Source organism: Triturus cristatus, chromosome 7, assembly GCF_964204655.1.
Source record: "Triturus cristatus chromosome 7, aTriCri1.1, whole genome shotgun sequence".
Classification (NCBI taxonomy): domain Eukaryota; kingdom Metazoa; phylum Chordata; class Amphibia; order Caudata; family Salamandridae; genus Triturus; species Triturus cristatus.
Window position 1 is genome coordinate 853,552,620 of NC_140590.1, and position 25,589 is coordinate 853,578,208.

At 45.3% G+C, this 25,589-nt stretch overlaps 1 protein-coding gene across 1 annotated transcript in view; it reads right to left on the reverse strand.

The window, feature by feature from the left end:
• LOC146810703 (proteinase-activated receptor 3-like) overlaps window positions 1-24,520 on the reverse strand; it is a 68,142-nt gene extending 43,622 nt beyond the window's left edge. The window contains exon 1 of the mRNA XM_085617777.1: window positions 24,241-24,520. Within this exon, the coding sequence (XP_085473903.1) occupies window positions 24,241-24,346 (106 nt within the window). The 5' untranslated portion in view covers window positions 24,347-24,520. The remainder of the gene's footprint in view (window positions 1-24,240) is intronic.
• Window positions 24,521-25,589: the final 1,069 nt, after the last annotated feature.

Below are 25,589 nucleotides of genomic sequence, written 5' to 3' on the forward strand. Positions count from 1 at the left end.
AAACAGCCACTAACCATCTCTCTCACACGTAAATGCGACATTTCAGATTATTCCAGGTCCCCAAAACTAAAGGAATGGCTGGGGAGGCAGGTATTAGCAATTTTAACCTATATTGTTTATTTCTAAACAACCGTTGTTCTGCTTATCTCTAAATTTGATGAGCAGCGCCACCATGTGGTAGACTGTTTCAAGTATGGTGTTGACAATTAGGTGCTGGTGCTGAACACCGGAAACCAATTAAATGCCAGTGCTGAGCACTGGAAAGCACCGGCTCAAATTAAGCACTGGGTATCTGATTTCATTCAAATGTTTCTTCCTGAGGAAGTGAGGAAGCTGAAGAATCGTAGTTACACTTTGAAAAATCTGACTCATTTTGTAGCAACGACTTTCTGATAATTTGAAACGTTTCCGTTTAACGGGGAATCCCCGTAGCTTCTTAATCATCGAACAAGGGGTAATTCAGCATGAGGTTGCACTTTAGTTACAAATGCAGATGTTTATTTAGAGTCCAGATACCGACTCGATAAAAGAATACACGGTATATCAAATGCTTGTTTAAAATGCAGGCAACTCAGTTAGGTTCCCTAAATGTATTATTTGAAAAGACGTGATTCTTAAGGATACTTTGGCACATCTATGGACAAATAATTTGGAGAATGCAGGTCGCAAATTATCTATAGCAGAATTGGGAAACTGTCAATCCTACAAATAGATTTTTTTTAGGTTGAGTTGAGACTGAGAGTACCAGAATTTTCTATGGACTAGGATCTTAATCAATGTGTTCAATATGAGAATGATAAATATTTAAATGTACACAGCCATAAAACCACAATTGTATGCGAGCTTCAGATGTCAAATGTATTCAGACTTACATTTTTAGTTTTTTATTGTTATTACTGCTTGTTATTTGTAGTGTCTTGCGAATTAGGAATAATGGACCCTTGTAGCTCTAGATGGACTCCATAGAACTGTAACATAAGTGTTAAAGTGGACCACACTGAAGGCTGGTTTAGAAGGTTGACTTTGCAGTTACATACAGAAGGATACAGACATGTATTAATTGCTAAGCTCTGGGTGTGTCGTAGTCCTTTGGGGGTACCCAGGCTGGGGAGGGCGCTACAACTGGTGACTAGTTAGGGGATAAGTAACCTGAAGATCGAAAGTGAGCGCCCAGAGAGTTTGCCGTGATCCAAGCAATCTGCTCATGCATGCCATGTGTGTTGCAGTTGAAGTAAGGAACAAATGCTTACCGAATGTGGAGTCAAAGCGCAACTCCAGCAACCATAAAGAAGTTAAAAGTTATTAAATCATTGCAAAGAAATCTTTGTATCAATGACCGAGGACCTGCTTGTCAGATCATACGTAAAAGTACCGAGCTGTACGCAATACACAGTCACATGTAATCCGGACCATGAACGCTAAAGGCAGATACAACCAGATTTTCAAAAAGCAATTATTGATAATCACAAAGTGCAAGATAACATTACAATTAGAAAGTGGTGAAGATGAAGAGCACGCAAAGAGATGCCTAAGGGTAAAACAGTTATTTACTCACTAGAACCTGAGTAAATTGAGCCGGTACGCCCTCAGTGCAAGGCGCTGCAACCCAGGTCAAGAACAGGTGTTGTGTATCACAGGTGCGCAACCATCACCACAGTTTCCAAATATCTTCAGAATAGTGAAATGTTTCAACTGGCAGAGAAGGAAATCACATTTCTTGCTATTAATAAAGATTACCCCGAGGCCAGCATGTCAGCATGTCACAAGGCCTCACTGAGTCACATAAACCAAGCCACAGAGATGCACATGCAGTGTCAGTAAGTTCTACACTGGTCTACAATTCTGCCACTTTCCTGAACTACCACCACCATTCGATACTGCCAAAAAGCAAAATATTGGTGATAGATGGACTGTTTGGTTAGAGACATTTGATGATTTAATTGATGCAGTTGAAGAGACTGATAACAAAAAGATTATCAAGTACCTTAAAAATCTTGCTGGTGATGGTTTAAAAGAAGTCATTAGAGATTGCCGTTAACCAATGAAGAAGTCACATATCCTCAGATTAAAGAAGTGTTGAATCTTAAGTGTAATCCAACGTAAAATGTTGATTACGAAAGATACATCTTCAACCAGGAACGCCAGAAAGCTGGTGAACCCACTGATGAATTTCTGGAGAGACTTGACACATTCATCAGACATTGTAAATTCAATTAATTTAATGATGAAGAAGCTAAGCGTCTGAGAGTTATTGATGGATGCTTGTCAGATTCATTCAGACAACGAATGCTCTTGGTCTGAAGCGAGTATTAATGGATGCCAGATCTGAAGAGCATGTCGATAGACAAGCTGCCGACATGGAGGCAGAGGTGCTCAGAATGGATCAGACATTAACGTGAAAAGTAAGCTGAAGCCAGAGACTGAAGGACACAAGGTGAGGTCTAGTCGTAAAAAGAAGTTGTGCTTTTGATGTGGATTTTTGTTTTCACACAAAGGTATATTTCACGCACTCACACAGATGTTTAAAGGGTGAGGGCAGGAAAACCATTTGGTGACAGTTTGCAAAGCCAAGAGACATGCAAGTGCATTACAGCATGAGATCAGTTAAGACAAATCAACACTGGACAATGTTGATCATGGTCTTAATCATTGTCAAACAGTTCCTCTGTATCAATGTCAAGTGAGAGTGAAATAAATGAGTGTGCCATATTGATATTTACCTCAGAAAAGCTGTACATGTTGGGCTGGCCACTTCGGAAGAAAAATGTCACTCAAAGAAAGATCTACATGCCAAAGCACCAAAGTCATTCAAACATTGTCCTAAATTTACAGTGAAAGTAAATGGTTATTCAATACCTTTTATTATCGACAGTGGTACATCGATAAACTTTATGCCTGAGGAGAAATAAAATTAACTATCTCCATTACCGCAACTTACTCCATCGAAAACCAAAGTATATACATGGGCTGTATCAATGCCCTTAAAAACTCAAAGTTTATTTGTAGCGACAATGAAACACAAGAAAACAAAGGAACACCCATCCATGTGCTTCAAGGCACAGTGTCTATTGCCTGTCTACTCAGTTTCAGCACAGCTGCTGATATGGGACTGATTATGTGAATTATAACACGAGTGCTCACCATGAAATAGTAAGTCAGTTCCCTTCGTCATTTCATGGTTTGGGAAAACTTAAGACTATGAAAGTGAAACATATTAATGAGGATGTCCGTCCTGTTGCTCACAGACATTGATGTATTGCCTTTCATTTGTAAGAAGCTTTTGAGAAAGAACTCGAATCGTTACTTAAGCATGATATTATTGGGCATTCCACTGGTCCAACGCATGGGTTTCTCCCATAGTAGTAGTGTCCAAACAGGACAGTAAAGGAGCTGTATGCATGTGCGTTGACATACATCAAACTAACAAGGCAGTTGAACGAGAACGATTTCCAGGTCCACACATTGCTGACATAATAACACAATTAAATGGTGCAAAGGTCTTCTCTTGTCTTGAATTAAATAAAAGGTATTATCAGTTAGAATGTGAAAACAATTGCAGTTACAGTACAACCTTTTCTACACAGGTTGGTCTGTTTCTATACAAAAGACATAGGGCCTGATCTTGGCAGATGTGACGGATATCAAGTCCGCCAACATATAAATTCCATTCTATCCTCTGGTATTTATATTTCAGCAGACAGGATATCTCTCACCGTTGTGAAGGAGTAACCAGTCTGGCAAGATCTAAATTAGGCACTAAGTTTTGGTCTGTTTTCCACTGCAGAACTGTTTCAAGACGACATTTGACGTATCATGTAGCCTGTCAGTCAGTCAAATTATCTTTCTTCAGCACAAAATAAAAAAATACAAACATTTACATTGTACACATCGAAGGTTAATAAACAATTTTAAGACATATATAAATCACATTATTTTAAAAAGACACAATAATAAAATTAATCTTTAAAGTGCATAAGTTCTTCTCAGTTTGATGGCAGCAATGAAATAGCTAAGCACAGCACTACAAATTTCAAAAGATGATAAACTTTGCAGACAGATTAGCCCCTCCTTATAGGAAGTAAAGTGCTTATTCAAAAGAATTAGACATAGAAAGAGCGATCTAAAAGTTTCATAAAAAGAGCAAAAAAGCATAAAGTGTGCAGTGGATTGGGCGGCAACAGAGTCGTAAGGACAACTTTGGAGGGAAGCAAAACAGGTGCCCCTGAGGGAAGGCCACTAAAAAACAAACTGTATTCAGTCTCAACCTTGTGAGATCAAATCTATGCTCTGGGCTGGTTATCCAATTTAAATGAAGTTCCATGCCAGTGAATGTAAAGATTTCCATTTACCTAATGACTGAAGGCATACCACAGGACTTTTCAAGTCTGATTCACTCTCTATATATTTCAAAATTCCTTTTGACTTTCATTTTAAAATTAAGGCCAATGTTTTCAGGTGATTCTAAAAGGTGACTATACCCCAGGCTATAAAAAGTATTTTTTTACATAGGCCAGCCATGGAATAGCAGTCTTGTTATTTAATTTTAAACAGCTTGCCAGCACCTGCCATGAAAAATCTTCCTTAGAGGTATACCCTATTTTAACCACAGTAAAAGTGGTGGCATGGAAATATGATCCTCCATGAATCCTATTCCCATCTCCAAATGTGCAATGAGACTCGAAAAATATTTAGGGATTGCTAAAAGCCTACACAAGAATCTATTCTCGGCTACTTGAATTTTCCCAGAGGCAGCATAGCCCCAAACTCCAGCTCCATATGCGCCAACTCATAGACACTTGCTTTTATAGGGTTGAAGGATCTCCTGAACCCGCTTGTGGCCTAGCCTTTTAGCAAACCTAAATATTGCATCGCTGACTGGCCACACTTTTTACAGTTTCTGGGCCATTAACCTATCCCATGCCCAATTTGCATTGAGCAGAATTCCTAAATAATTGAAGGAAGATACTTTTTCAATAGGTTTCCCCCTATAAAAAAGGTTTTGGACTTAGTGTGTTTGGGACCGCAAGTCATAAAAAAAGATTTTAGCTGGTTTACCTTGAGTTTGAGTCGAAGCATAAAATCATTAAAAGCGTTTAAAAGGTTTTGGAGGTCATTTGCTGCAAATGCTAAAAGGACTGCTTCATCCGCGTAAAGCAGTACCGGGACTGCCTGCGTACCAATTCTGGGGACATCTTTGCTGCATAGTCTTAAGGCAGTATCTAAAGAATTAACATAGAATAAAGCGAGGAAGGGGGCAAGTATACAGCCCTGACTAAACCCTCTGGTCACGTTTATTGGAGCTGTGCAGTCCTCATTCCATGTGCAGCACACTCTCATTGTAGAGTCCCAGGGCAAGCTCCTTACAAGATCTAATAAAGGGGCATTAACTCCACAAGATACCCCTGTCTACATGGTCAAAAGCACAGGAGAGGTCTGTAAAGGCCATATTCATGGCCCCTCTTTTGGCTTTGAGTATTTACCCAGAACAAATGTGACATTGAGAGCATGCAGCCTGTCATGAATGCGTTTAATTACAGTGATGACATATCAGTTTTCAGAGCTACACGGAAAGAACAAGATAAAGCTCTTACACAAGTATGTAGTTTACTTGCCGAAGCAGGATTGACTTTGAATGCAGACAAGTGTGAGTCTCATAAGGTAAAGCTAAAATTCTTTGGCAATATCTTTTCTGTTGGGACTATGACACCAGATCCTGCTAAAGTACAAATGATGTCAAATGCTGATTCCCTCAACAGGTTTCCCTGGTGCGTGCATTTCTTGGCATGGCCGGTTACTGTTCCAGATACATACAAGACTTTGCCACTGTAACTGCTCCATTGAGAGACTTAACAAGAAAAAAATGTTCATTTAATTGGTCACATGAATATGAGAAAAGTTTCAAGAAAATTAAACAAGCCATTGCGAAACACCACTGAAATGGCGTTTTTCAATCCAAAGCTTCATACAGAGGTCATTGTTGATGCTAGCCCAGTCAGGTATGGCGCTATCCTTGATCAGCATAGTGGACACCTCAATGCTCAAAGGCATATTGTGGCCTATGTAAGTAGAAGTTTGTCCCAAACAGAAGGTGCTTACTCACAACCTGAGAACAAAAGCTTAGCTGTGTTATGGTCTTGTGAACATTTCCATATATTCCTGTATAGAAAACCTTTTACGGTGGTAACTGACCATCAACTTTTAGTGACTATATTTTAAAAATCCAAGGGCCAAAATGCCTTCTCGCATTCAACCAAGGGGACTACGATTACAAGAGTATGATTATACCATTGTGTATAGTCCAGGGAAGGATCAGAACCCTGCTGACTACTTTTCCAGAGTGCCTATACAAGGTCACGGTACTCCATCCAAGACGGCTTAAGCCTGTATCAATTTCATTGTAAAATCTAACACACCAGCTGCCACTTTGTTTGCCCAAATTATCACTGTCACAAGACATGATAATGATATGTTAATGCTGATGGACATAATGACACATCAGTCATGGAACCAACACACGCAATGGCTCACCAGTGATGGTGAATACCAAAAGTACAAAAATGTCAAGGATGAACTGTCCATAACTCAGGAAGGTGTTATAAAACGAGAGTCGAGTATCCAGATTGCAGAGAGTCTGAGACAAAAAATAATTGAGGTTGACCATGAAGGACATCGTGGAATTGTTGCCACAAAATGAGCTCTCCGCGACTCAGTTTGGTTTCTTTACCTTGATGACAGGGTTGAAAAGGAATTACAGTCCTGTCATTTATGCAACTGCCTTTCTGAAAAAACTATTCGCCACACCTTTTATATGTCAGAACTCCCAAATCATGCATGGGAGAGAATAGCCATTGACTTTTTCGGTCCCCTTAAAAATGGACATCATCCATTGGTGGTTATGGAGGTATACTCACAATTTCACTAATTAAAGATATTACATCCTTAACTAAAGAACAAGTCATTGAAAAACTAGAGGATATCTTTGTGACATGGGGTTTTCCAGCCAGAGTGAAGTCTGATAATGGGCCCGCATTTCAATAGTCGACAGTTCAGAGATTTCGTGGAGCATTTGAAAATAACAAATCAAAAGGGGGAGAGTATAGGTAGAAGATGTAGGGGCTCGTCCTCCACAAGACTACATAAATAACCAAAAATGTGATATTTTTTACCTTTTTCTCACTCCAAAAGAACCCACTCAATCTTCATTATAAGACCAGATAGGTGTTGAGGTGAATAGGGACATCCTTGTTTTTCTACTGAGTGCTCCTGCGTATTCGTTCTTAGCAGCATGCCCCTGTCCATTGAGGGCAGGGATGGACCCTATGATGAAGCATGCCACCAAGGAGAAACCCGTGTGGGTGAGGGTTATCTGAAAGAAAAGGTTTTCTTTCTTTACAGTTCCGGTAAGATGTGCTTTTTCCTTTTCGCATTTGAAAATAAAGCATTAAAAGAGCACAGCTCTGTGGCCACAAGCCAACAGACTTGTTGAGTGTTTCACAAGTACACTTAAGAAAGCAGTGCAGCATGCCACTCTTGAGAAACTTGATTTGAAAACTGTATTGAGCTCTACCTTGAGAGCTTATTGTTTGATGCCCCACTCGACCACAGGTGAAAGTCCTGTGACTTTGATGTTCAGGAGAGCATTGAATACCAAGTTACCTCATTGGACCAATCAGAGAAAGAAAGATGAGACAACAAGTCATGGGAAGAACTTGGTTAACAAACAAAAGATTAAAGTGTATGCTGACAAAAGATGACGTGCAAAGATCAGTGGTTTTAAGAGAGGAGATCCAGTGCTCGTACGACAAATGCAGTAAAAGAAAATCTGATACTCATTTTGATGCAGAACATTCCCAAGTGGTGTCTACTACGGGACACATGGTGACTGCCCAGCACCTGAGGGAAGTCTATTACCCGAGACTCTTCTCATTTCAGACACTCAGATCTAATAGTTGAATGAGACTTGGTCTGAAACATCAGCAGATGCTGTTGCTTCTACACCATTTCCGAAAATCCTGGACATCGGTGATGACACCTCCCTGAACAAGATCAGGTCAAACAACTAAAGACGCCAAAAAGATTGATTGAAGAGATTTGAATGTATATGTCTCTCTATATAAATATTTTGTAAACATTTTACATTTTTATTTAGGAGGAGATGTAGTGTCTTGCAAATTAGAAATAATAGTACTCTTGTGACTCCATATGGACTCCTTAGAACTGGGATGTAAATGTTAGAGCGGAATGCTCTTAAGCCTAGTTTAGAATGTTGAGTTCGCATTTACACGCAGAAGAATAAAGACGTGTATTACTAAGCTTTGTGTTGCTTAGTCCTTTGTGGGTATCCAGGCTAGGGAGGATGCTAGATTGCTGATATACGTTTAGCTTCAAACACAGAAACTTTTAAATATTTATTTTGCTACCCGGGTAGGAATATATTATTTATTTCTGAGAGAATATTGCCTGTTAATAGAGATTAACTTCCACCATTTTTAGGTCAAAGCCTGTCTGGTTTGCTAACGACATCTTGGGAACATTCGGAAAGCTTCCCTGGGAATTCATGGCACCCATTGCTTACCATTCGCTTTTTGGTTTGTGACTCACATTTTCTTGCTTTCTATTTTCTGGCTTTATTTGTTTTTGGCTGTCCAGCATATGTTCATCCCTTCCCTTGCCCAAATATTATCTACAGTATCCTTCCGAGTGCTGCCTTTTTGTAAACAGGCCTTTACATCTTCATCTTGTCTTGTAACATTTGTTGTGCATTCATATGTCAAATCTAACTGAAGTAAATATTTCAAAAATCTGCTTCCCTGAAAAGGAGGACTGTGTCACATCTACAGTGTTTGGGATTCTGTGCATTCTCATCAACTCATCTAGTTTCTAGTTCTGCAGTGGTATACCCAAAGAATTTTATCTCTGGAGATGGTTTAATACTCCACTACTATGAGCAGGTACCATCCATTAGGTAAGAAACAAGAAATGTGTGTATACCTTATACCATGGGCACAAACCATTCTATGAAGCACGTACAAGAGTTGACTTGTCTAGCGGATCAGCAGCTTCGCATATAACACATCCTTCCACCATTTCTCCTGTATGCAGGAACCCACCTTTACTTCACAGTATGGTCTTGGTCTCTAACATGCCTTGGTGGATTTCATGTGCTACTACCAGCATTCCTTACATGACATTGCTTCGACTGGCTGAAATTTGAAACGCAGAAGTAGGTCCTCTTTAGTCATCAATAATTCATCGCTAACATTGCACAAGGCCTGCTGATGATGATAGGTGATGTAGGGGTGTTCCAGTTCTTACTCACTGGCTGTTTCCATGCACTTCTATACTGTGCATCAATACATTCTGTAGAAATTGATCTCTAGTAGGATAGGTAAGAGCAATTTAAAAAAAAATACTTTGCTAACTGTTTTAAAATGATTAAGCTGGTAAATGAGAGTGGTAAGTCAATTCATAGGGTGTCACTAGTAAATCATTTCATAGGAGGTCATGAGGCTGCCTTCTATTCAAATCCCTTTTCTGCCTTTTGCTATCTTGCCTCTATGTAGTCCAGTTGTCATTGTTAGAGACTGACAGCCTCATTTATGATGCCCCTTGCGGCACCGGAATGGCACTTTTTTGACGTTCGAGTGGAACAGTGTGCCCTGGCATATTTACAAGGCCACATGAAGCCACTTTACGTGGCTTTTCATGGCCTTGTAAATATGTGCCCCTTTCACGCAGAACACTGTTAAAGAGGCATTCCAAGGGTGTTGCTGTGGGTGTTCCCACGCAATCCCTGTGGAATCTGACACATTCCCAGATTTACGAGACATCGTAAACCTGTGAATGCGTCAGAATCTAACACCACCCCAGTGGTGGCATTATGGAGGTGCAATGAGGAGCAATGTTTTAATTTCTTCTTGTTTTTCCTTTTTTGATGTGTGCTCCATTCTACAGCACACATAGAAAGAGGAAATTCCCTGAATGTATTCATTTTGTGCAGGAAGGTGTCCCTTCCTGCACAAAATCAATCACCCCCTACAACGCAGACACCCCTGCACCATGGACTCTGCGTTGGCGCATGGCAGCTCATTGTGTGCTGGCACTAGGGGAAAAGGACTGGAATGAGCCATGTCACATAGATACCGTGCATTCCTGCCCTTTTGTTTTGACGTAGGGCAGCGCAGCAAGATTCCTTGAAGCGCTTCCCTACGCCAACACCTCATTAATGAGGCCCTGAAGAACCCGTTGATGTTTTCCCTCACCCCAGGCAGGAATTCTTTCTTCAAGCCTCAGATACTGATTCATGGGAAGGACACTCCTGCACAAACCTCCCTTCGTACCTATAGGGGGGGGGGGGGGGGGGGAGGAGTACCTGTCCAAGCCAGCATTTCCAGGGCGTGATATTGTTATAATTATTATCCTTATTATTTACATGTATCGACTATTACCTAAAAAGGCAGCCTGGGGCTGACAATCCTGAATGAAGGGAAACAAAGAAATAAAAAATGAACGGTGTTTAGGAGCGAAGTGCCAAGGTTTGAGGACTTTCCGGACTGTAAACGTCGCTAATGGCTGAGAGATTGGGGGGGGGGAGGCGGCGGTAGCAGCTACCGAGCAAGCTCGCCCACACGCTCTTGGACTGTATTAAACTTGGGAACCTTTGGAGGTCGGCACTGGTAGAGTGCAGGGATCTCTCAAGCACACAGCTTAGCAGTATATCCTAAAAGAGGCCCGGACCAGTGCGGCGGAAGGCTGTGCCAGCTAGGCACAGAGATTTGAACTGAATCCGCTTTGGCACAGGGAGCCAGAGCCCAGAGCAGCAGTGGTGGGAGAGCCACGGGGAAGGGGGTGAGCTAACTCGGCAGGAGCTGACTGAATACGGAAAAGACGCTTTAATGAGATACGATGAAACCCCCAGAGCAGTGCAATGCCAGGGTGGCGCTCTGCACTATTTCTGGGCGTAACTGACTATGAGGCAGAGGCCAAATGTTTGCGTAATATCCGCATTACCTCCTCGTCAGCCCTCCCCGTCCCAGTCCTAACTACATGAGCAGAGCTCCTCCCACCAGAAACTCCCAAGCAACTAAAAACCCATCCCTTCCCTCCAGGCCACACCCACACCCTAAGGCATATAACCATGTGACCCGCCCATCCACATCCTGTTTGTTTTTTTCTGCGGACTAGCTTCCTGGCAACTTCATCGTGGAGGGTGCCGGTCCTGGCCTCCTTTTGGGTAAGTGTGTGACGGTCTGCTTGGCGGCCGTTTTAATCCCCTTGGGTTCCTGTTGTTTCAGGTATGTTTGAGTCCCTGCTTTAGCGGGACCGTGGGGTTGGGGGGTCCGGACTGCCTGGTGTGGGGTGGTGACTCCCTGCTGTGGCCTCCCCTCTTCCGGGTACGTTCCCTGCCCTAGCGGGAACACCCGGGGAGGGAGGGGAGGTGGGTTAGGCGCGGCTGGCTTCTCTGCGCGCCAGTGGCGTGGCGGTTTGGCTCCTCCTCGGAGGTGTGTTTGGAGGCTTGGGGCTCATCTCGGGCCCGTGTTTCCCTTTTTGTGTCATTACCTGCTTTCATTCTGCTGTTGAATTATGAAGGTGAAGGTCTGCGCCTTATGACACCGGCCTGGGGCCGGTGCTTTGGAAGGACGGGACTCTGTATGCCGCGGTTGCGTGGCCTTGGTTTCGCCCTGGACTCTTTCTCCTGCCACGGGTCGCTCCCTGCACCTTGTTGCAGGGGATTGCTTTTGTTTCTGGCAGTGAACCGTTGTGGTAGCGCGAGATACTGTGCATGTATGCTACCGTTTGTAAGACCGGATGTTCGTGTCCCCGTCTAGGTATGGAGGCGGATTCGTATTCTGGTGGTGACTACTCTCTTTGATTTGTGTTGAGTGCTGCCGGTACTTTCGATGGTGCGTTCCATTTGTCGTTGCGTGTGGGGGCGCCCTGGTGGGGGGATTTTCTGGTCCTTTGAATCCGTTTCTCTGACGGGTCCCTCCTGGACGTTGAGTCTCTATGGCATTGTGGTTGTGATCCCTGACTCTTCCTCCACAGTTTATGGGTTCTGTTTCCAGTGCATCACTGTTTGTGAGTTTCTGTCTCTAGTGTTTGCGCTCTTTCTTTAAAACCTGGCTTCTGGGCTCCTTCGAGTTCCTTCCGGTTGGGGCCTTTTTTTGTTAGTTTCTTTTGTGTTTGGGTCCCGGGTGGACTGGCCTACTGTCCTGTTGGGGTTTGGCGTTCCCTGATTGGCCTTTTTGGGTCTTGCATTGCTTGGTCTGGGGGAAGTTGTTGGGCGCTGATTTCTCTGTTCTGTTCACATCATGGAGATGTGTGGTTTGGGTGTGAGTGGGCTCCACTGTAAAGGGGAGGTGGTGGTCGCTGGGTCTTCCGCTGCTCTTTCCCTTGTGCATGGGCGGAATACCTCTGCTGCATGGATCCTGACTTGGTTTCGGTTGAGACCGGGGGCGGACCTTCGCAGTATTCTGCTCCGTGTTCGGGACACTTTTGGGTTCCATAGGCCCTTGGTGGGTGGACAGTCTGTAGACTTTTTCGCCATTGACCAGTTGATGGGGCTTGTTGGCCTCCCTTTTCCTCAAACTCTGTGAGTGTTGTACTGGAGGGGGTGTGGAGGAATGTTGTCTGACATGACTTTCCCCGGTTTCTGCCGGTGGGGTTTCCTTTACGGTGGTTCGCTGGGCTATCCTGGCTGTGGTGCTGGTGGATCCCTGCTGGCTGGGGTGGCATCTCGGAGCCTGGTGGTGTCCGTGGTTGCAGTCCCTTCTTCTCCTGTGGTCCTGCGGGATAGGTGGCCTTGAAGCGGGCTTTTGCTGCCTCTGGTCTTGCAGTTCGGGCTACGGCTTGCCCTGGCTTTCGGGTTCAGTCCCTTCCTGTGACTGTCCGGTTATTTCTGTGCAGTCTAGCTAGTTGTAGATCCCTCCGAGGACCAGGGGACTCCGACTGTTTAATTAAAATGTAGCATCGCGAAGACCTGAGGCGGGTGTTGACGCGATGTGATTTCTGCCCAGTGCTCTGATAATTTCCGTGTTGGGACTGCAGTTGCGTTTCCTGGCGGATTGGTCCTTCGATTCCCTTAGTACTCCGCCCTATGGTTTAACGAAGACCTTAAAGCATTAAAGCTTGAATGTAAACAAGCAGAGAGAAGGTGGAGACGTGACTATAAGGAAACGTCCAAAGAAACGTGGAAGACTAAGGTCCATGCTTATAAAACTCTTATTAAAAAATCTAAATATGATCACTATGCCTCTCTGATCTGTAATACTACTAATAACTCTAGGAGCATTTTTAATATCCTAAACAGCGTCACCAACCCGGAATCCTGCAAAAATTTGATTGTCCCGTCTCAAGATCTTTGTGACAACTTGGCTACTTTCTTCAAGGAGAAAATTAAACTTATCCTTAAAGACCTGGACTCCTTTCTGGATTTTGATTCTCCCTTAGTCCTGAATCCTGTCGCTTCAATAGATCTCTCTCCTGACTCTGATAGGATTCCCGAAGATTTACTTCTCAGGTTTCCTCCGCTCACATACGATATCTTTACCAAAACTGCAAGAACGATTGTATCCGGGTCTCCTTTGGACCCTGTGCCTCCCAAAATTTGGAAGGAATTTGAAGATGAACTTTTCCCCCATCTCCACCTAATCTGTGAGCAATCTCTGATGACGGGCTCTGTTCCCGCCCACTGGAAACGAGCGCTGGTCTCCCCCCTGCTAAAAAAAACGTCCCTAGATCCGGATTGCTCTAAAAGTTACAGGCCCATCTCACTGCTGCCTTTCCCTGCTAAGATAGTGGAGCGGGTGGTCAGTCACACTCTATCCAAATATCTGGAACACCATTCATTGCTTGACGGGGACCAATTTGGCTTCCGGCCGGCCCACGGTACCGAAACAGCCCTCATCACCGCTCTGGACGAACTGCAGAGGCGGGCAGACAGGAATCAGGCATCGTTTTTGATATTGCTTGATATGTCTGCCGCCTTTGACACGGTAAATCATAAGATCTTATTGATGCGGCTGTCGGAGGCTGGAGTGAGGGACTCGGCACTGCAATGGTTTCATTCTCTTTTGCAGGACAGGCAGCAGGCAGTATCCCTGCCACCTTTTCAATCTGCCTTTTCTCCGGTTCTGTACGGAGTCCCTCAGGGCTCTGCTATCAGCCCCATACTTTTTAACGTCTATCTTAGGCCGTTAATTCTTCTTATCAAAAGTTTCGGCATTAAAACCGTCAATTACGCCGACGACACGCAGATGATCCTCTCCTTGGAAGGAGAGGATTCTATCTCGGTGGATGTTCTACATAACTGTTTACGGGACACATCCAAATGGCTAAAGGATAATTCACTCCAGTTTAATGCAGGGAAAACTGAGGTGCTCTTTAGCGGTGGCTCAAGGATCCCTCGTTCATTCCCCAATAATTTTTGGCCCCCGGAATCAGGGTCCAATGTACAGCCTGCAGACTCGGTCCGCAATCTAGGGGTTCTGCTTAACCACAGGCTTAGCATGGAGACCCATGTCCAAAAAACTTCGGCCTGCTGCTTTGCCATTCTCCACTCTCTTAGAAAGGTCCTGCCCCTCCTACCTTCTCAGGCCCGCGCCCAAGTGGTTAGATGTACCATCCTGAGCAGGTTGGACTATTGCAACGCCCTCCTGCTCGGGTCCCCTGAGTTTCTGCTGGACAGGCTCCAAAGGGTCCAATCTGTTGCTGCTAAATTGGCCTTGGGGCTGCCGAGAAGATCTCACGGACCTTCTGCCTTGGCCAAATTGCACTGGCTTCCTCTTAGACAGAGGATCCAGTATAAGGCCCTTTGTATTGTCTTTAGGGCCCTCCATGGTACCGGGCCGACCTCTCTTAAAGCTAAGTTTGGGTGGTATGTTCCTACCAGACATCTTCGCTCCTCTGATGCTAAATTGGTAGTCATCCCCAGGTTTAGGAAGGTTAGAGCTGGTGGTAGATCCTTCGAGGTGGCTGCCGCCAAACTTTGGAACACCCTCCCTATTGAGATTAGGCACACCAATGAACTTTTGCCGTTCAGAAAAAAGGTAAAAACTTGGCTTTTCCCTGGTTAACCTATTGCTCGCTGGTCCTCTCTCGCTCTTCCTCTGTCCCTGTCAGCGCCAGGATGCCTGCAATGGTGACAGTCTGCGCTTTATAAGTACTTAAATAATAATAATAATAATAATAATATTAGTATGGCGGCGACAGCAGCTGGGATCTCTGTGGCTGCTCGGTGGTAGTTGTGGCTTTTGCCTTGGTAGGCGGTGCTGCTAGGAAGGCTACCGTGTTGGAGCTTCCCTTCACGGGCTCTATGCTGTTTGGGGATCCGTTGGATTGTATGCTGGCTTTGGGCGGCATTTCATTCTATTTTGGTGGCCCAGCCCTTTCGTGGTGTGGTTCGGGGTCTGGGTTTCCCTTCCTTCCTCGTGTCCTGGGGTCGACGGGGTGCTTCCTCTTCTTCTTGTCCCTCCTTGTCGGGCTGGGCTACTGGCTGTATTCTGTGCTGCCCCTTTTCCAAGTTCTCAGACCGGTTCCTGTGAGTCGGCACTGTTGGGGGGTTTGCTCATTCCTGTTCTGTTCCGGGGACCATATGGGGACTACCGTCCTGCCCTGGTTATGACGGCTGTATGCTTGTTTCTACCTCATCGGTCCTTCATGATGGTGTCTCTTCAGTGGTTTCTTCCCCTCCTGGGGGCAGGGGTTCCCTGCTTCTCTGGTTCTCCGGGACGTCTACTGTCAACACGCGGCTTCGCGGTGGCTCCTGCGTTTCGGTGTGGGTTGTGTTCATTGGTTTTCAGTATTGCCTTTTGGACGGTCTGCATCTCCTGGGGTGTTTGCTGACGTTTTAGCACCTTTGGTGGTTTTGTTGCCTGCTCAGGGGATCCAGGTGTTCCCTTCCTTGACCAGTTGGTGGATTCTTCCTCTTCTTTCCTTCCGGCTCAGGCCCTTTCACTGGATGTTTGCTGGCTCCTGCGTCCGTTTGGGCATTTCTACACTTGGAGAATTCCTTTCTTTGCCCCGCTCAGGAACTGCTGTTACTTGGGGGGTGTTGGCGCCTAGGTGGGTGTGGTATTCCTGTTGGTGTCCCGCAGCCTGGCGCTGTTGCGCACTCTGCGGTGGTTGTTGGGGGCTCGGTCTTCCACTACTCACCGGCGGCTCCCTGTTCAGCGGCTGTTGTCTGCTGCTGTAGTGTTTGTTCCTTGGGCCCGTTGGCGCTTGTTCCCCCGGGTGTGTCTTGCTCTGGGGCTATGGGTTCCGGCATCTCTGGGTTGTCTGCTGTTGTTTCCGGGAGGTGTGGCCTTTGGCTGCGGGCAGTCCTGAGGGCTGGTGGTTCAATCCTCTTGCAGGGCTGTCCTTTTGTGTCCCGGTACGGTTGGTCCTGAGACTGTCTTGGCCTTGATCGGAGTGTTTGGCCTGGGAGCTATATCTCGGTGGTATGTCGTGGGCCTCTGCTAGCTCAGTCTCACGCGGGACAAGGGTTCGTCTCCTGCCTCTGCTTTCATGGTATTCCATGGTGGTGTTGGTTCCTGCGGTGCTTTACTTAGTCCACGAAGCTTTAGCTCGTTGGTTGGTCTTGTGCCTCTGATGGCGCAGGCTTGCACTGGTCATGGGTTTGGCTCCCGCCTATGCTTTCTACGGGTCCCGTGGTCGGTTCGGTTGGCCTGGCCTCTTTTCTGCCTTGAGTCCTCCTAAGGTTCGGGTTGTACGGTGGTGGTGTGTTCTGTCATCCGCCATTGGCGTGCGGGATTGGCTTCCCTTGGCGGTTCTGCTGTTATACGGGGGGGCGGATTCTTTCTTGTGGTCCCTTTGAGCTTTGCGTCTGCCGTCTCGGTGGCGGCTCGCCTGCGCGGGATGTTTCCCTCCCTGTCCGTGTTGGGCCTGTCGCTGACCTGGTTCGGGGTCCCACTTTTGCATCTCCGGGGTTCGCCTTGGGGTGCGGTTGTTCTCTGGTTTGGTCAGGCGCTGTCCGTAGGGTGGTTGCCATGTCCTTCTGTTGTACGGGGGCCTGGTGTGTGCTTTTCCCCCGATTGCGCTTGAGCCACGGGTCCTGTTGCGGGTCGGACTGGGTCGGGCCTCGTTTGTCCTGGGGCTGTGGTGTCTGGCCCTCATGGCTTTGGGGTGTTCTCCTTCTGTGGCTGTGTTATTCCTCAGTTCGTGCGCTCTTCAACTCTCCTGTCCCATGCTGGTCAAGGGGTTTCTTTGCTGGTTTGCTGTGTGACGCAGGGTGGTTTTGCGTTGGATTCTGGTGCGTGTCTTGGATTTTTGGAGGTTGGCTTCGACTTGGGTCTGGCTGTGTCCTCCCTGAGAACTCTGTGGGCGGCTGTGTTGGCCTTTCGGGGTTCCGGCTTTGTGCCAGTGGGCTCCTTGGTGTCCGGGTGGTTGGGGTGTTGTTTCCTCCTGTGTCCGGTCTTTTGTTCCTTTGCTCCTTGTTGGAGTTTCAGGTTTGCCTGTTTTCTGTCCTGATCCTCTGTCTGGGGTTTCGGTGCGGCTGCTCTGTTTGGCCGTTGTGCAGGCTCTGGGGGTGTGCTTCCTTCCTGCTGTGCATTTTCATGGGGTGGTTTCCCTTTTTGGTTTCCTTTGGGCTGGCTGTTCTTGGTCCGGGCCTTCTGTGGCTGCTCTCAGTCGGTGGCTGTATTGGCTGTGGGGCCGGCGTCTGGGCTTGTGGTGTGTTGGCTCGTGGGTCGTTTCGAGGTGGCTCGACTCGGGGGTGGCTGCATGCTGGGCTTGCTTCCTGGGAGCTTACCTGGCCGTGTTCTGCATGGAAGCTTCTTGATGTTCTCCTCGCTCTTTTTATGTCCCATGATCATTGGGTGGTGAGTGGGACTGTTTCTCCTGTGTTTGGGGACGTGGAGCTGTGTTCTGCTCTGGTTGTGTGACTTTTGGCTTGTGCTGTTTAAGTCTGTTTTTGCTACTGGGTGAAGCCGATTCTTGCTTTGGTATCTGCTCATGTAGTTAGGACTGGGACGGGGAGAGCTGACGAGGAGGTAATGACCGGTTACTCACCGGTAATATTCATTACTCCGAGTCGTAGCCCTCCTCGTCCCAGTCCAGGTTCCCATCCCTCCCTCCCTGTTCGGCTTCTTGTGCTTGGTGGTACAGGATGTGGATGGGCGGGTCACATGGTTGTATGCCTTAGGGTGTGGGTGTGGCCTGGAGGGAAGGGATGGGTTTTTAGTTGCTTGGGAGTTTCTGGTGGGAGGAGCTATGCTCATGTAGTTAGGACTGGGACGGGGAGGGCTACGACTCGGAGTAATGAATATTACCGGTGAGTAACCGGTCATTAATGCGCACTAGTAGATGACAGTTAATTGAGGGGGGGGGGGGAGGTCGTGAGTGAAAGACCTCTATCCCCACTGCACTCATAATCCTGCTAAGACACCGCCTGCTGGGAGCATCGCTAACCACCCACTGTACGACTTATGTGTCTCAACAGGACCTGTTGAGGACTGCTGTTAGTGCCAAACACACCAAATATACTAACTACACTTTGCGTAGAAAAAGTAGAAAAAGAGGCAATGGCAGCTGTCTGCAGAGACCGCAGGGGTTAGTGGTGTAATAGCCTCCATGCTTCCCTAAACTCTGCATGCCAGACCCTGATTTCTCCCACATTCGTGCTTTGGGATCACTCACTTTTCCATCCTACACCTGCGAAAAGAAGGACCCGTTTCCGCGTACAGTCTCTTGCTGTGTGACACGCTGGCCTGGGCACCCAACTCAACAAAAAGCTTCTTAAGTCCCAAAATATCATTACTTGTAACAGAAGTGATTTGGAACTTGATAACGCATTGGCTGCTAGCAAAAACGTGTTTGCTCCCACATAGCTGTACAAGCGTCAATATTAAGCAAACGCGTGTTTGTTGTTTTTTTCCCATTACTGCGCCACAGCACACGTGCGATATGTGCAACAGTTCGCCTTTTATTAGTTCCCCTTCTGTTCTTCCTTCTCAGATGTTGACATTTCCGTTCTCCAGTGATGGAAATTTTCGATTCTAGACACTTGCTGGGGTGTCCTTGAGAAATTGATGACTAGGCCTTTATTACAGATTTCAGAAATCACCTAAATAAAGATTCGCATGTTACGGCTCGTAATGGGGGAGAGGGGCTGTATGTAACACACCTAGGCGTGAGGGTGGTTAACCCACAAGCAAAGGCTGCCGAAACTCAGGGGCATATTTACAAGACCCTGTCGCCACGGGAACGTCACTTTTTGCGACGTCCCCGAAGCGATAAGCGCTTCACCTTATTTACAAGGCAGCTTTAAGCCACTTAACATGGCTTAATGCTGCCTTGTAAATAAGGCCCACTTTCACGCTATGCTTAGCGTGAAAGGGGTAGGCGGTGGGCTTTCCACCTCAACACCCATTGATTTTGACACTGCCCCCTATTTACAAGGGCAGCGTAAATAGGAGACAGCACCAAAATTAAGACCAGGGAAAACCTGGTCTTAACTTGGTGAAACGGGGAGAAATGCTTTTTTTTCCTCCTCATTTTTACTTTTTCCACGTGTGCTGCCTTGTGCAGCACACATGGAAAAAGCAAAGCGCCTTGGATTGTTTATGTTTAGGAAGGTGACCATTCCTGCACATAACCAATCTTAGAGAAAAAAAATAACATTTTGTAACTTCCATGTGTGCTGCACACATAAGTGACAAAAAGGCATTTCAAGATTATTTATGTGCAAGGAGGGGGACCTTCGTGTACATAAACAATCTTCCACTGCACACAGACACCCTTACACCATGGTGCAAGGGTGCCTGCATTGACGCTACACTGCTAAGTGTAGCACCAGCGAAAGGGGAGACGCGGAGCTGCACCATATTCTTGTAAATATGGTGCAGCCTTGCGTTTCAGAAGTGGCGGAGCGTGTGGTTAAGACAAGGAGGCTAACGACACGCTCCGCCACTTCTCTTGTAAATGTCCCCCTCAGTGCCTCATGAAGTGTTTTTGCTGTAGGACCCCGCAGCAGGCTTTCCTGCTAGGCTGACCTGTGGCAAAAAAAGGGCAGGAATATGCCGTATCTATGAGATACGGCACATTCCTGTCCTTTTCCCCTGCGCCGGAGCAAACAACCCTTTCTAAATTCTTCCCTCATGTATCCCTCCCAAACCTCTTTTTACTGCTACGATTTCCTTTATCCCTTGTTAGAGACTCTTCCCTCCTCCGTCTCATCTTTTTACTCATCACAAACCTCATCTTACTACTATGATCTCCCAAATAACACTCTCTAGACCAGTGATACTCAAAAATTGGCCAGAGGGCTGCATGACCTTTACATGCGGCCCCTGTGCAGCAGCAGCACTGGGCTGCTGTCTACTCGACTCCGCACTAACAAAAACATTTTTTAATATGCAGCAAGCACTTATTCAAAGGTTAATTGCAGTTAAACAAAAGGAAGTATGTAGGCTGTTAACTGTAGGAACACCATAATTTTTAAAGACAGCAAACATGTACAAATATGATAGTCTTTTCACAATTTAAAAACTGTATTTCACTGACCTGCAGAACCATTTCACCTTAATAAATCTAATTATAGTAGTGCATTCAGAAGTATTTTTTAAGGTATGGTTTTCAGACATGAATTTAGAAACGTTCATGCTCTCTCCCCCAGCCCCCACCCTGAAAAACAATACCATTAGTGATTACATCCAAGTACAGGAGATGGTTTTGTACAGCACACATCCTGACGTCATGTATTTCAAGGTCCCTTTATATGTGATAATGAAGAAAAAGGAGGGAAATTGAAATTAAACAATTGCCCAGGGTCACACAATTTGATCAAGTGGAGAAGCCAGGATTCAACCCAGGTTTTCTGGTTTCACATTGCGCAATTGAGTTCAGCCAGTTTTTATACATGCTTCACTTCCTCTACACCCACTTTACACCCCTCCCATCGGTCACACCAAAGACCAAACTTTGCAGCCCCTGTGTAAATGTTTGTGATTACCCATGCTCTAGACTCTTCCCACTTTTATCCCTTCAATATCCTATTCAATTCAACTAACAGACTCACATGTTCACCACTCACATTAACTCATATTTCCCTATACTAATCTACCACTAATCCTTGTGGGTTCCGGAGTAGCATGCTACTTGCCAAAAAGTGTTTAGACATCTCATCAGGGGTAGTAAGCACTACATAAATACAATTACAATTACTGTTGCTGCCTCTGCTGTAACAGTTTTTTTGTATGTAAGGTAAGCTTGCACTAATGCTGATTAAGCAGCGCCTGCATATTGTCTGCTTTCCCTTCCGAGCAGCAATGTGCAAAGAGTGAAGGTGCTTTACCAGGTGCAGGAGTCACACATCGTCCGTCCTGATTGGCATTATATGTTAAGAGTGCATGGCCAGAAGAAACACAAAGTCAGCATTTGAAACATAACACTGTGCTTGGGGTTGTCTTATCAATAAGGCTGTATTAGTGCCCAAAGAAACACAGGGGCATATTATCAGGAAACGGCGTTAAAATTATCGCCGCTTTAGCGGCAGAAAACTGCCGCTAAAGCGGCGATAATGGGCTTGATAATATGCCCTTGAGAATTCCAATAGAAGCCCATGTTCTGGTGTCAACATGGGCTTCTATTGGAATTCATATAAGCAAGGAGGTAGATCCCTGGAAAACGCACTCATACCACACTATATCACTTCCCACTGACTCAAGCAATCATCTTTCAAGCCACAAGTTTGCAATACAAATTGAAATGCAATGCATACACTTATAATCAATTAAAAATCAATTTTACTATCCTTAAAATTTCGAAGAAATTTCGAAAAAGTACATACTTTTTAATACATAAAAAACTTCCACATTTAATACATGGCAATGTCCTTAAATAAAAATTCCTAGACAGTCATAGATACAAAACCTAATGTGATCCTACTAACTACAGGCAGTCTGTATATCCTGTTTTGAACTATATTTGATCCCACAGCTAAATAAAATATATCTGGCACTTTTTAGTGAGGAAACTTTTCCTTATTATTTAAAAGTCCTTTGCTTTTTACCACCTTCCTCAGGACAGATTGCGATACCAGGTCACAAATCTTCTTATGGTACAGGTTGTATCGTGAATAACATCCGTCAAATATCAGTTTTGAGGTTAAAAAATGGTCCTTTGCTGGATCTTCATACAGCTTTTGTTTCTGTTTTTATAGAATTTTCTTTGATTTATGAATCCAAGCTTATTCCTTTCTTCTTTATATTATGGCGTGTTGACTTTACACCCGTTCGTTAATCTAATCAGTGTCTTTGCTTCGGCCAGACATTTCTATCAGTTATATATACGGCCAAATATGCTCAACACGATTTATTTTCTTATCATGGACGAGGATGAAGTAACCTGCACTGCTTTCCTTCCCTTGCAGATATTTGATGAGTCTGTCTGGGTTTTATTTAGCAGTCTATTTGTTTAAAAAGCGTAGTTTTTCCTCGCCGCAATTTTGATGAAAGGCTTTTCTGATATTTGACGGATGTTATTCACGATACAACCTGTACCATAAGATTTGTGACCTGGTATCGCAATCTGTCCTGAGGAAGGTGGTAAAGCTTTTAGCTTATAGACCACTGAAACGCGTCAACGCCCCCGTATTTCTTGAATCCCTAAAAAGCAAAGGACTTTAAAATAATAAGGAAAAGTTTCCTCACTAAAAAGTGCCAGATAGATTTTATGTAGCTGTGGGATCAAATATAGTTCAAAACAGGATATACAGACTGCCTGTAGTTAGTAGGGTCACAATAGGTTTTGCATCTATGATTGTCTAGGAATTTTTATTTAAGGACATTGCCATGTATTAAATGTGGAAGTTTTTTATGTATTAAAAAGTATGTACTTTTTCGAAATTTCTTCGAAATTTTAAGGATGGTAAAATTGATTTTTAAATGAATATAAGTGTATGCATTGCATTTCAATTTGTATTGCAAACTTGTGGCTTGAAAGATGATTGCTTGAGTCAGTGGGAAGTGATATAGTGTGGTATGAGTGCGTTTTCCAGGGATCTACCTCCTTGCTTATTCGTTTAAAGAACCCGGTTCCCTGGAACTAGCTTGGGTCATCTCTCTCTTTTTCTAAATTCTATTGGAATTCTCCAGGGCATATTATCAAGTCCATTATCGCTGCTTTAGCGGCAGTTTTCTGCCGCTAAAGCGGCGATAATGTTAACACTGAGCTTGATAATATGCCCCACAGTTTCGAAGCCTTATAATAACAGATTGAGAAGAAATATGGTTCTTAACCTACACCTTGCCGTTTTCATGCAGCTTCTTGATGTCAGTTCAGAGCTCACTGTCCAATACTAGAAGGACTGCAGTTTTGGAGCTGCAAGTAACAAAAGGATCTCCGTGTCAAAAGCAGTAACCCTCTTACCAACCTACAGAAAATAAAAATCTGTGATCTGCATGTTGCATGATGTAATTTGTAGGAGACACATTACCTGCCATGTTACTAGGGGCATATTATCAAGGAAGGCGATACCATTATTGCTGCTTTAGCGGCAGGAAACTGCCGGTGAAGCGGCGATAATGGGCTTGATAATATGGCCTTGAGAATTCCCATAGAAGCCCATGTTCGCACCAGAACCTGGGCTTCTATGGGAATACTCAAGGGCATATTATCAAGCCCATTATCGATGCTTTAGCAGCAGTTTCCTGCCGCTAAAGCAGCAATAATGTTATCACCGTTCCTTGATAATATGGCCCTTAATGAGTCAAAACTGTGGCTAAACAAAACACAGATCTCTCCAGCAAGTGCTTTATCCACACGAGTTATCTTACCGTTATTATTCCCTGCGATTTTCTGGGAACACAAAGATCTCTGTAGCAGATGCCTCAACCTCATATGCAGCCTTTGCAACCAAGTAAGCCATAACAAATTTACTGACACGTTTGCCCTTGTTGTCTATTTCTCTATGGCAGAGGTTTTTTTTAATTTTAAGTGTAAATTAACTGTCAGACTCTGCTTTTCATGACTCCACCCATCTTTCGGTAGCTGCCCCTTGACCCCCTATTAATGGGTTAACGGAGTAAATGTTTTCCAATTCCAGCACTGCCTTGAAGTGCTTGTACCAGTGGTAAATATTACTATGGTTACCCGCGAGCACTATCGCTTGCACCACGGTGCCAGCGCTGTATTCCTTTGTGTCTGGTGGAAGCTTGCAACGCTACCTGTGCTGCGCATGCCCAGAAGTCCATGTAATCCAGCTGGAGCAGGATGTGGACAATTAGACTCCCCAAAGGTACGTACCTGGCGAACAGCCGTGCACCTGGCAGCAACCGTGCACGGTGAGCCAGAAGTAGATGGCGGTGCACAGAGCCGTGGTGAACCTGGAGCGTGGACCCTGGAATGCCATCTCTGCCGCCCTCTCACTCAAGGTCGAGATTAACCGGAGCCGGTGGCTCTAGCGCCGGAAGCACCTTGAAGACGAACAGAGAGCATCTGAAAACACCAGCAGCCTCTTCTCCCCCTCGATAGACTCCATCAGGAAGGACGTTACTTCAGGCCCACGTCACGGCCTCCACGTCATGACTCTGCAGCATCGCGCAGCAGGGTTATATATAATTTTTATCCTGGGTCGGAAAACATTCAGCGTCTTCACTTCCTCCCAGACAGCAAACTCTGGTTTCACACTTGTGACAGCGAGAAACCACCTCGGAGTCACATGATCTGCGCTTGTTCCACATACAGCTAAAATGGGCGCTGACGAAGCTTATCATGGCCTTTAGACAGTCATGCTTTACCCCTGTTGGTTTAGCTTGAACCCACAGCGCCCGATGTTCATCTTAGAGCTACGTGGGAACCTCCGCAACCCCTACCAAGTTTATTCTTCAAGTTAATTTTATTTTAGTCGGGTGTACAGAGGTAGAAGTGGTCAGGAAATATTGGGAACAGCGATTTCAAGTTGTTTTGTTTTGTAATGAGATTTTCAATACTTTGACTTTTTTTTTTAGAGTTGATCCGGACTCGCACCTGCCGGAGCCTGAGAGGATAGAGGGTGCCCCAAGTTGCACTGTGTTTATGGGGAGCAGTACATGGGCAGGTAAAGAGGAACTATTTACCCCATTTCATCTCCTGCTGCCAGGGCACCTCCTTTCTAAATGAGGTGTCAGAGGTGGGTGATCAGCACATCTCCAGCTGAAATGTGAGGCGTCTGCAATGTTGTCATGGAGAGGGAACATTTCTGAGATTACATAAGTAACGTTAATTCATTCGTTTCAGTCTGTCATCAGGCTGCACCTGGGTCCCTGTGTTCCAGATCAGTTAGATTTCCTGCTGTGTATCCCTTATCTCAGTAGCAGAAGAGGGGTTTTTCTTCTGCTTCATTTTGAAATGTAACACCATTCCATACCATGAAAAGGACCCAGTTACTTACCAGTAATCTTCATTACTTTGAGTTCTAGTCTGTCCTTATCTATGGAGTGACTTCTCCCGTGGACAGAACATTCTCCAAGCAAAACAAATTAAATGTTTTCCCATCCCTCCAATATGGCTGCCCTCCCTGCCTACTGCCCCATGCTTCTAATAAACCAGGGGCGCACCCATCCCAACTTCTTGTAATCCCAAACCATTGCACTTCTATAAAGCTGATAGACTAC